The sequence below is a fragment of the Schistocerca cancellata genome, chromosome 2 (assembly GCF_023864275.1).
Source record: "Schistocerca cancellata isolate TAMUIC-IGC-003103 chromosome 2, iqSchCanc2.1, whole genome shotgun sequence".
NCBI lineage: Eukaryota > Metazoa > Arthropoda > Insecta > Orthoptera > Acrididae > Schistocerca > Schistocerca cancellata.
Window position 1 is genome coordinate 8,693,311 of NC_064627.1, and position 12,310 is coordinate 8,705,620.

At 38.4% G+C, this 12,310-nt stretch overlaps 1 protein-coding gene across 1 annotated transcript in view; it reads left to right on the plus strand.

Annotated features, from left to right (window-relative positions):
* Nucleotides 1-12,310, plus strand: part of LOC126161297 (phospholipid-transporting ATPase ABCA3) — a 787,342-nt gene that overhangs the window by 265,920 nt on the left and 509,112 nt on the right. Inside the window, exons 9-11 of the mRNA XM_049917041.1 lie at nt 142-323; nt 8,191-8,322; nt 12,131-12,248. Of these exons, the coding sequence (XP_049772998.1) occupies nt 142-323; nt 8,191-8,322; nt 12,131-12,248 (432 nt within the window). The remainder of the gene's footprint in view (nt 1-141; nt 324-8,190; nt 8,323-12,130; nt 12,249-12,310) is intronic.

A 12,310-nucleotide genomic window follows, 5' to 3' on the forward strand; every position in this document is an offset into this window, starting at 1 on the left:
TCATATATAACACCTAATCATTTATAAACTTTTGCGAAGTCACATACTTCTATTTTGACATGATGTCAATTCTTAAATAATGTGTGCTCAAACATTTATATTACTAAAGTTACACCTCTGAAAAGTAGGACTTTTTTTCAGGTGTAGGCTTACAGTGGGAAGATTTTTGGAGACCCGTTAATCAGAATGATGACCTCGTTGTGGGACATATAATGCTGATGCTAATTGCGGACGCTGTCATTTATATGCTTATTGCACTGTACGTAGAGGCTGTTTTTCCTGGAGAGTTTGGGGTACCTTTGCCATGGTACTTTTTTATGCAGGTATTTAATTTAACGTCAAAATACAGTTTTAGAAATAGAAACATTGAATTTATCAGATTGCAATATCATATGCTGTCTTTGTAATTATTCAATTATTCAATACTTTTAACATTCTTAACCTGATTAACTGCAAAGTAAATCAGTAATGTTTATTAAAATGGAGATGAGCAAGCAATCTCTACTGTATTTGTGTCAATATTTCAGTGGAGGCTGTCCTGAACAGGAAAAAAGATCTATCCAGCAATTTTTGTGACATTTACAAATTATTCATTTCTGTAGATCGTACTATATTTCAAAATGGAGTAAAAGAGTTTCCTCTTAGAGAACTGGATTTACATTTCAGTGAAATGTAAAGTTGTTATGTTATGTAAACAATATTATGAAAAGGACAGATTGCTACTCCACCTTAAAAATGACAGGTTGAGTTGCAGACAGGAATAATGAAAAGACTACACACTGAGCTTTCACACGACTGCAAACTCCAGCTGCACTGGCCAGAATGCAGCTGCATCACATTGAACAGAAATGGCAGCCCAGAGAACGGTTGGGAAGGGGGAGAGAGGTTGACACTGCCTCATGGAGTGTGTAGGGAACAGATGGTGGCAGGACAAGGCCTCCGGGCACAGCATCAGGAGGACACGGTGGAAGAGGGGAGGGGAAAAGAAGAGGAGCAGAGAAGGGGCAAGGCGAAAAGACTGGGAGGTGCGCTGGCAGAGAGAAGCACACAGTGAGGATGAGGGGACGTGAATTAGGAGAAGATGTTAGGATATTTTTTTATCTTCACAAACACTTCATGTTGGTGCATTTATCACCACAGCATACAAAGGAATGCCACATATCTAAAAATTTTCATTGATGTAAAACATATATATGTACTGTATCATCATCAAATATAAATTAATTATGACAGTGATATTCAAGTGATATTCAATCATTCATACATTGTTTTATTTAATAATAATCACCACTGGAGATTTTTCATAGCCTCAACCTTCTTGTCATGCTACATGGTGAAGATTTAATCCATTGATGTAAAATTCTGGTGCCGTGGGAAGAACAGGTGTTAGCTCTCACCTAGTCTCTGCATTACATTTTATTTAATAATATTCAGTTCCTGACTGGAACCTGTAATCACTGGCTTGTAACTTCAGTAATCACTATAAGCTAAGAATTATCTTCTACAGTTAAAGGAAACTTGTTGCTGTATACCAATTAAAGAAGTGGAGCTAACTTGAATTCCTGCAAACTATTGCTTTGTATTGTATTGTATGGAACTGGGGTCCTAGAAATAATGGAAAGGCTTGGTAGGTAATTATGGTGTACGCGTATGTGGAGAAAGTGTTTGCACTGCAATCGTGGATATAGTGTAACTGAGGCAGAATAAGGGGAACCAGCAAATTATCACATGGTACCTCAATTAGATGACAGGTCATTTCCTGTTGTGTTACTACGTCAAGCTAACCACAGCTTACTACATTAAAAGTATGACTGGATTTTGCCAATGGAATATCCTGCAGATAATTCCATTACATTATAATGTGTTTAGCAGTATACCACCATTTAAAGGTAGTATTAAATCACAAATGATACCCATTAGCTGCAGTTTACACTGAATTGTCATACACGAAGTTACAGATTATCCATTCCTAAAATCAACCTGTGTATCTATTAATGAGTTGAGCTCTGAGAACTATGCAACTAATTTTATGTTAGCTTTTCAAAAACTTTTGAGAACTTAGGTATATTGGCCACTAGTTGTTTCTTATGCAGATGCCACACCGCTTATTGTTTAAATACATCTGAAAAATCTTCTTGAAAGGTGTACTACATCTCTAAATCTGTCCACAGGTAATATAGAGTGCATAAATCATCACTACCATTCATATTGTGTAATCAAAACCATATGACTCCATTCGCTGTGTTGTTTCTCCTTGCAACGTATAGTATTAATGCTGATAATGGTGTTAATGTGCTGTCATTATTTGGTAGCTTGTGCAAGTTTTACGTGTAATTCTTCTCAATTATGGCCACCTTCTCATGATTTCCTGATGTCGCGGACTTGCAAATCGAGGCCACTGGTTACGGTATATGGCTTTTCTCTAGTGCAGTTGGTGCAAAGTCTGTAAGAGAGTTCTAAATACGTCCAGCAGCTATGAAATTGTACCTCAGCATTGTCTCTCAAAACTATTATAATTTAAATCATCTTGAACAATTTTACACTATATTGTAAGGGATCTCGAATTTCCAAATAATTACATCTAAATATATCTTTTCATGTCTTCTGATCAAAGTTTAATTTAGTAATGAATGAACAAATTGTTTTTCAGTCCTTTTTCATTTTTACAACTAATTATGGCTTTTCTTTTCTGATACATCCAAAACACCTTCAAGCAGTGTCGGCACACAATAATTAAACATTCACACAGCAAGTAGATCTGCTAGAGTGTCGTCACGCCTTGTAGACATTCTGTATGCATCCTGTTTCATAGACTTTACCTATAAATTATAACAACCTCAAACAGTGGGATGCTCCCACCTACTACTTAGCTACTTATCCTTTTACATGATCATCCCTTTTCTGACATCAAGGAATAGGTGGAACATGTAACTCAGGGTGAGCTTCAGGCTACATCTCATCATGTCAACATCTTAAAAATTTCTTCATTGGTTGTCTCCACGAGCTCTGCTTCCTGGCATTTTCAAATAGATTTGTAGAAAGCTAAATAATTTATGTTGAGCAATGAGCCTGATTCATTGTACTGACAATAAACAATATGTCATGACTGTGAAAATATTATGGAAAGGATAGATTGCTGCACACCATATAATGGAGAACCTTAGTCGCACCATTTGTGTGGCATCCTTTTTGTTGTGCCTGTCTGAGACTCAGCATCTCCACTATATGGTGAGTAACAATCTATCCTTTTCATAATATTGTCATTATTCCATTGTGGATTTTTCCATTGTTTTAGATCATTAACGTATATATAACATAACACATCTCAATAATCTCTTTGTGCTCTCATGTCAATTAACTGATTACTGAACATTTGTGGTTCTTATATGGTGAAATCTTTCCTAGCAGATTTTTTTCAGTTTTTTCTTAAATTTATGTATCCTACTTGCAGAGTTTGTATGCTTAAATATGGTAATAACATAATGTTTCTCAATACCTCCCATTATTTTTTGTAATTCAGATGTCCATGAATTTTGCTGAAAGTGTTGATACTATTCACACCTTCTTTCACAGGAGTTTCTGATGCTTTGTGTTATTGTCGCTGTCTGTCACTGCAGGTAATGTATTTTATGTGCCTTTATGGAAAGTGACTTTCATAAAATGTGTTAAAAATGTGAAATTGCACTCTGTTTATAATCAAAGATGCACTACACACTACGTGTCACTGGTGGTCATTTAAGGACTTTATAAGTAAGTCTACTGCAACTGTGTTTATGACTCTGAATTTCTTGCATCCGTGGATTCTCATTGCTGTCGTAATACCTCCCAACATTAGAATGAGTACCACTTTGAATGATTGTCAATCAGAAACACTGACACATTGCACTTATCCACTAATGAGAGAAAAATGAAAATATTATCTCTTGTTGTGTTGTTGGTTCCTTCTATTCCTTTAAGATAATCACATTCCAAAGTTAATTAAATGAAGCATGCTGTGTTCTACTTCATTCTTTTCTGCAGAATGTCCCATTAAGTAATATTATGTTGGTAATTATATTTAGAATCTTTGTAATTACAACTGAATAAAATGAATTTTTCGTATGAAAATTCTTTTTATTCAGTTGTAATCAGATGGATTCAAAGTAATTTTATCAACAATATTACATACAGGTGAAGATGACAGGACAACAGATATTAGAGATGCTTCTGTGTGGTGTTACATGAATCTTGTTCCATTGAAGAGAACTGTGCACAGTTTGATTTTTCTCAGGAACCTCCTGAAGTATGTGACAGAATGGCACATTCTCTTTGGCATACAAGGAAACTTCTCCCTGAAATGGATACATAAAGAAGCAATTGACTAGCATGCATCCTCACAGGATGTTTTGAGAAATACAATATACATCACAGACACGAGCTGTTTCATTTAAGTTGTCCCATGGTATTTTGAACAAAATCTACATCTACATCTACTTGATTACTCTGCTATTCACAATTAAGTGCCAGGCAGAGGGTTCAGCGAACCACCTTCATGCTGTCTCTCTAACATTCCATTCTCGAATGGCACACAGGAGAAACGAGCACTTAAATTTTTCTGTGTGAGCCCTGATTTCTCTTATTTTATAATGATGATCATTTCTCCCTATGTAGGCAAGCACCAACAGAATGTTTTCAGAATCAGAGGAGAAAACTGGTGATTGAAATTTCATGCGAAGATCCCGTCGCAATGAAAAATGCCTTTGTTTTAATGATTGCCACTCCACCAATTCACATATCATGCCTGTGGCGCTATCTCCCCTATTTCATGATAATACAAAATGAGCTGCCCTTCTTTGAACTTTTTCAATGCAATCCATCAGTCCCACCTGATGCAGATCCCACACCACAGAGCTATACTCAAGGATAGGGCAGACAAGCATAGTGTAAACAGTCTCTTTAGTAGATCTGTTGCACCTTCTAAGTGTTCTGCCAGCTAGTGCTTCCCTTTTATGCCTTTCAATGCATAACTGCAGTCTTTGGTTTGCTCTACCCACAACATTATCTATATGTTTGTTCAAATTTAGGTTATTTTTAATTGTAATCCCTAAATATTTAGTTGAATTTACAGCCTTCAGATTTGTGTGACTTATCGCATAAATGCTCGTAATGCTTGTAGCTTGCCTTTTCTGTAACCACTGAATGAATCTCTTTAATTTCAGAAATCTTACATAAGAAGATTTACTTGTTATGCAGTTTCACATTGAAAAGCTTCCTCTCAAAGCTGTTGCATTTACCTGTACTCTTCCCTCACCACCAAATTGATGAATCCTTGCTATCCAGTTGTGACATAAATTTTATTTATTCCACAGTAAGTCTGAGTATCTCTTTGTTAATTTTCAGAAATACTTTTCTTGTTATCACCACTCAGCATTTTATATCGTCATTACTTCTGCTAGCATCAGTTATTTTGCTTTCCGAATAACAGACCTCATCTACTAGTTTTTGTGTCTCATTTCCTAAATAATTCACTCAGTGTCCTCTGGAATTGGCTTCATTCCATTACCCACATTTTACTCTTGTTGATATTCATCATATAATATTTTTTCGAGACAACATCTATTCCTTGCAACTACTATTCCAAGTGCTGTGCGATAGTACAAGAATTGCAGTACAATTGACAAAACTCTGAATTTTTATTTCTTCTCCTTGAACTTTAATTTCCTCTTCAAATTTCCTTAAGGTTTTCTTTACTACTTGCTCTGTGCACAGTTGAATAACATTGTGGATTGGCTACAACCCTGTCTCACTTATTTCTCAGCTAGTGCTTCCCTTTTATGCCTTTCAATGCATAAGTGCAGTCTTGTTTCTGTACAAGCTATAGATAACAGTTTGTTCTCTATATTTTATCCTTTCTACCTGCAGAATTCCCAAGAGCATATTCCAGTCAAAATTGCCAAAAACCTACTCTGTGTATACAAATGCTGTTAAACATAGGTTTGCCTTTCTTCAATCTGTCATCTAAGATAAGTACTAGGGCCAGAGTTTCCTCACCTGTTTCTGTATTTCTCTGGAACACAAGCTGACCCTCTCTACCACTATTTCCATTCTTCTGTAAAAATTGTGTTAATGTTTTGCAACCACTACATATTAAACTGATGATTCAGTAATATTCATACCTGAATGCCCAGCAAACAATAATACTGCAAACTACCATAAATGGTTTGCATAAAAGAGAATAGTTTGTAATTTCTCTATGTCTGCACTCTGTGTACCACTGTCACTTTCCCCATTTCCTGCTCCAGTCACGAGTGGTCTGCAGGAAGAAAGATTGTAAGCAAGCTTCCAAGCCACGAATGTCTGTAATCTTACCATCATGGTCTTTTCACGAGATATACTTGTGACGATACATCAGCTGAACGTATGATAATAATAATAATAATAATAATAATAATAATAATAATAATAATAATAATAATATATCAGTAGAATGTATGCCTCCTGGAATTTTAATAGTGAACCAAGTGGACAATACCTCTCTTTTATCGTGTATCATTGGAGTCATGTGAAAATCTTTGTGCTACCTTTGCTCTTACTACATTAACCTGTTTTGAAATGTGCTGCTCTTCCTTGAGTCTGTTTCATCTATCAATCCTATCAATACAGATTGCAGACTGTTCAGCAATATTTGAGTATCGGTCAAATGAAAGTTTCGTAAGCGACCTCCTTCGTGGATCGATCACACTGCCTGAGGATTCTTCCAGTGAATCTGCCTGGTATCTGTCTAACTGTTAATTAGTTTCATGAGGTCATTCAACTGTAAAATTCTGCATACAAATATGCTCAGATATTTAATAAATGTAACTGTTTTCAGCTGCGTGTTGCAGTTGTGTAATCATATAATAATAGGTCTTTCTGCATATTTATACACAATACATTACATGTGTGTATGTTGTGGATCAACTGTCAATGCTTGCACCAAGCATCAATCTTCTGCAGGACCTGTACATTTTGTGACAACTGTCCAACATCGTGACTTCTCAATACACAACAGTGTCATCCAGTAATTGCTTCACAAACTTCTGACACTATCCATCAGGTCATTTGTATACATTGTCGAAAGTAATAGTACTACAGTACACTCCCTATGAGTTTGCCATAGTTACTTTTACATCAGAAGAAAAACATCTGTTAAGAATGACATATGATTTTCTGTTTGCCAGAAACCCTTAAATCCTGTCACAAAACTTGTCTGATATTCTGCACATTTATACTCAAACATTTTCAGTCTCAGAGATGAATGTCTCATATTGACCAGTCATATTGACCAGTCTGTTTCCTGTTGCACTTGCTAAGCAGGAATACGTACCCACCCTTCTTTACACTTCTATTTACAACCATATTTAATGATCCTGTAACACCCTCAGTATCACCGATTCCCTGTTCTGCGTTAACCGATTCAATAAGTTTTTGGCTGTTTGTAACCGAGACAGACTGCAAGTAAGTATCAACAGAACAATAAAAAGAAACCTGGGATGAATGTACCGAGGGAGCACAAGTGCTGAAGGTATGACGGGTCTCGTCAGCCGTCAGTGCAACTTGTATACTGTAAGTTAAGGTAATAACAACTTGTACTGATGACCACAAGAGAGTCTCTCCTTCCTTACACCATCTGAAAATGTGATGGAAAATGGCCTCACTATTCCACACTAGAGACATGGGAACACTGCTAATGGCAGCCACACCGGTAACGATTTTGTACCTGCTGCACAGGTGTCAGTGGTGACGTGAGTGGGGTATCACTGCACAGTACTGACACTGGAAAGTTTTTTCCTCTCGTACCATATTTCAAGTATTGCTAAGCACTTTGAAGAAATTTATTGAGGTTCCGAGGGAGGAATCACAAAGAAAAGTCAACGGTATCGAATTGACAAATGGTATCTACACTGGCTGAATGTTGAACTGTACCAGCAGCTAGAGATAAAGGTCACAGCAGCAGTTCACTTGTCCGGCTGAAGTAGCGGAATACTTTTGACCGGATCGTGTCACGAGAACTGTACGTGGAGATTGTATGAGAGTCCTGTTTCACGTTTCCGTTTCCAGTCCTTTTTGCTAGCTGACATCATATGTAACTAAAAATCCTCTTACAAAACATATGCATTATTCAAAATAAAATTTAAAAAAAGCCATAATGCTCTTTACTTGTTTTTCCAGCCCTCATACTGGTTTGGAATTGAACATGACAATGAAGGCGTTAACGAGGAGCAAAGCATTCCTGAAAGTGAATTCTTCGAGAAGGAACCATTGCATCTGAAGAAGGGAATACAAATTACGAAACTCAGAAAGGTGAGTGGCTTAAATCTCCTTCCAGTTTTTCTCCTCGTTCTTGATGCAAAGTGAACAAGTAGCATATACTGCATCAAAAGAAGAATTTACTCTAGGAAATAATAAAGTTACAAAGGGACACAATTGCTGGCCAGTACTTCCCTCGAGGAAGTGAAATTCCATCACTATTGAAAGACACACTTAAAATTGAAAACACTTTCCTAGCTTCCAGAACCGTTAATTCTTTCCTCAGGGAAGGAACAGGGATGGGTTGGGGAAGGTTTAAAAGCAGTGGTAGGGCAGTTGTGCAGACTCTTGGCTGAGAGGGGAGGGGCCCACCTGTTATGGGGGCAGCTTGACACAGTTGGCTGTTACATCGACACACCGTGTTTTTTTTAGTAGCAGCACCTCTTATGATGTTTTTAGGATGTCCAAACAGATCCAGTGTGTGTAATGGATGACAAACTTTGATAGCGATACTACTATATGGCGAGCAAATTTTTTATGCTCTAACCCCATCACTCGTCAACTTCTTTTGAGGTTTCATCACTTTATGTATTTGTTGTAGCCGTATTTCACTTGAGGTCACTTTGTAAATGTACTTACAAGTATCTGTGGTCAGTGACTTTCTGGGAAGGCATGGACCTGGTACTTAACAGTTTACTAAAAAAAGAGCTGCTGCTGAAGTAATGAGCTAATTGACTTTTCACATTCGATTAAAGTTTGTCTTATTAAAGGTAATAAGTGATAAAGTTGCAATTTTGTTCTTAAGCAGTGAATTGTAAGTGTCTTTTTTAATATAACTTTCCAAATGGTTCTCACATTTTTGTTTTGAGACTTTCTTATCGGATTGTGATTCCATGTGCTTTTTGTCTCTCTTGCCTGTCTGTCTGCCTCCCTCTGTTGATAGTACTGAGGACAGGGCAGTGAAACAGTTCCTCACTATTGCACCCACATTGTCAAGTCAAACTGCGGTGACCATCTGCTCAATAGTATGTCGGACCACCTTTGAAACCAAATATGACAGTGTTTCTGCACAGCACAGATTTTCCAAGTCTGCTGCAAGTAAGTAGGGCCAGATGTTTATGCGTAGCACATCCAGTGTCAGTAAATTATGAGCTGGTTGTTCAGCATGGGAATCTGGCACCAGTAGTGTACCAGAAATGTTTCGTTGTGTTCAGGATGGCTCAGTTTGGTGACTGAGGCATTGATGTAAGTTTTCTACGTTGCTCTTCAAACCACTGTAACACTGTTCTGGACTTTTGACACAGACAATTATCCTGCTAAAAGATGCCATCACTGTCAAGGAAGACATTGGCACAAACAGATGCACGTGATCTGTAATTATGTTAACACAGTCTACAGGCATCATGCTGCCTCCGATAACTACCGTGGGTCTCGTGGGAGTCCCCATAGCATAATACTGTCCACATTGGTCCGTGACCACAGCACAGTGCACATTTTGGACATCTGTTCATCCAAGTGACAGTGTATCCGGGCACAGTCGACCCAGTGTAACGAGCAATGTGATTCGTGTGACAAGGTGACGTGATCCCGTCAGTCCAGTCCAGTCTGATCCCAAAGGTCCCCAGTTTACTGTGGTACTAAATGACATCATTGGTCAATGTGGACACAAATATTCTGTGGAACCCTGTGTTCAACAATTTGCACTGAACGGTGAGCTCCGAAACACTTGTGCCTGCATGAGCATTTTAATCTGTCATTAAATATGCCACAGATTGCTGTTTATTCTGCTTTCTAGAGCAGGCAAGCCTCCACATTCTGTGATGAAGCACGGACATCTGACACCTCGTCACTCGCTTATTGTTCTTCGACCACTTTCTGTAGAGCTCACAACAGTAGTACATGAACAGTACATGAAGTGATGAGCTTTGCCATTTCTGGGATACTTGTTTGAGAGCGCCTGGCTGTAATGATTTGCCTTTTGTCAAAGTCACTTATGTGAGTGGATTTCCCTACTTGTAGCTATTATTGTCATTAGAATTATTACCTATTGTGTCTACTCCACTTACATACTTCTCTTACAAGCCAGCAATGACACCAGCCACATTCAGGTTCATATTGGGTGGTGGTCATAATGATTTGGCTCCTCAGTGTATTTTTGAGGTTGCCACAAGTTCTGGAAGTCAGGGAATAGCAAGGAATTTCAAACATATCACGGAAATTTGAAAAAAAGAAAAAAAAAAAACCTGGAAAAATCTCATTTTTGTCTCAGTAGCATGAAATTGTTCGTTTACTGAGATGTTGTGTTGTTGCCGGTTGGGCACAGCTGAGTACATGCACCACTTCCCTACTCTCTCATTTTTACTGCTTCTCCCCTTCCCACCCCTCCCCGCCCCTCAGCTTGCAGTCAGTGCTGCCACCACTACTTGCTGCTAGCCTAGCAGCTGCCGACGAGAGTCAGGGGGCATGAGGAACGGTTCGTTTGGAGCTGATTCTCAGAGCCTGGTGACGCAGCGGCCAGAGACTGCGGTAATGTGTGCACGAGTTGTGATGGTGTGAATATGTGCGCACGCTCGTTTTCTGACAGAGGCTACGGGCAAATATTTAGTTGTGAGAGTGTAATTGTCTTTTCTGTGTGCCCGTCTGTGGCCCAGCAATCATCTTTACGGTGGGTTGCTACCTGTCCTCATCAGTACTGATTCTCAGAGTATTCACGCAAGTTACCTGTTGTGTCAGTGATCGCTGTAGTCTCATTTCTTCAACACGGTGTCTGTGACACGTGAATAGCTGGCCACACGAGTGGACTTCCGTACGGGCCACAACTGCAGGCTATTTCTGTGGGTATATCTCTAAGGGATCGTGCCTGCCGACCTGAAGCCCACAGTTTGCCACCAGTGTGCGGGCTCTGCCCGTCGGGTCTAGTCTCACCGGTCTGCCCGCAGGCTGGGTCTGTCTGTGTACGGCACGGTGCAGTGGATTTTCACGGTTTATCCACGGACCCGGGACTGTGGTGCCTCTCGGCAGGCCGGAGCCTGTGGGCAGTGGTTTTCAGGAATTGCGACTGTCTCACCACGAGTACATTGTACAGTGTAGTGTTTTATAGACATCTTATTTGTTGTAGTATATTTTGGCACTTTGAAAATAGTTTATATATTAGAAAGTATGGATGATAAGAAGAAGAAAATTGTGGCAGTCACTGGCAGTTTGCACGCCAGTTATAACACGGTGAGTAATAACCGACAATAACGAACGTAGTAGAACCAAAATTTTATTGGCGGTCACCTATAGTGTTGGTTTACATAACTGTTCCCCACCTTATACATTTCTTTCAAAGGGCCTACTTTTTTCTGAGTTTATTTCTGAAAGCACTGAAGATATTTTAAATCTGTTTCGCGACTCCAACAAAATGCGTATTTTTGTCACCAAATGTGTTTTGCTTTATTGAAATAAAATATCATCAGTGTTCTTAATGAAACATGTATACCATATTTCTTGCTTTCTCCATATAAAATAGTTAATTACAAAAGAAGTTGACATTAGTACTTAAGATTTTTGCTCACACGTTCAGAAATATAGAAGTCCTTACTTTTTTTGTCAATTTATGTCTTTACTTACCCTTGAGATCTCTAAATTTGTCAGAGCAAATGCTAAAACTTGTCCGGAAATCAGGGAATTTCACTTGGGGAAACTTGTGGTAATGCTGATTTTGCAATGACTGTGCAGAAAAGAAGAAGTTAATCTAGCTGTAAAAGATCTGACAATCTCAACTGGTTACAACATTGTGTACATTATAAAGAAATGTAACTTACTCTTACCCCCGTTTTTTTCTAACATATGTGTATTCAGTCATTGATTCTTTATGCAGGTGTTCCATAACAATGTAGCTGTTGATGATCTGGACCTGAATATGTATGAAGGTCAAATTACTGTACTTCTTGGTCACAATGGAGCTGGCAAGACAACAACAATGTCACTTTTGACAGGTAATAATGTTCATATTACAGCAGGTCATGAAAATGATAAAGATTCAGTGAAATGTAAGTTG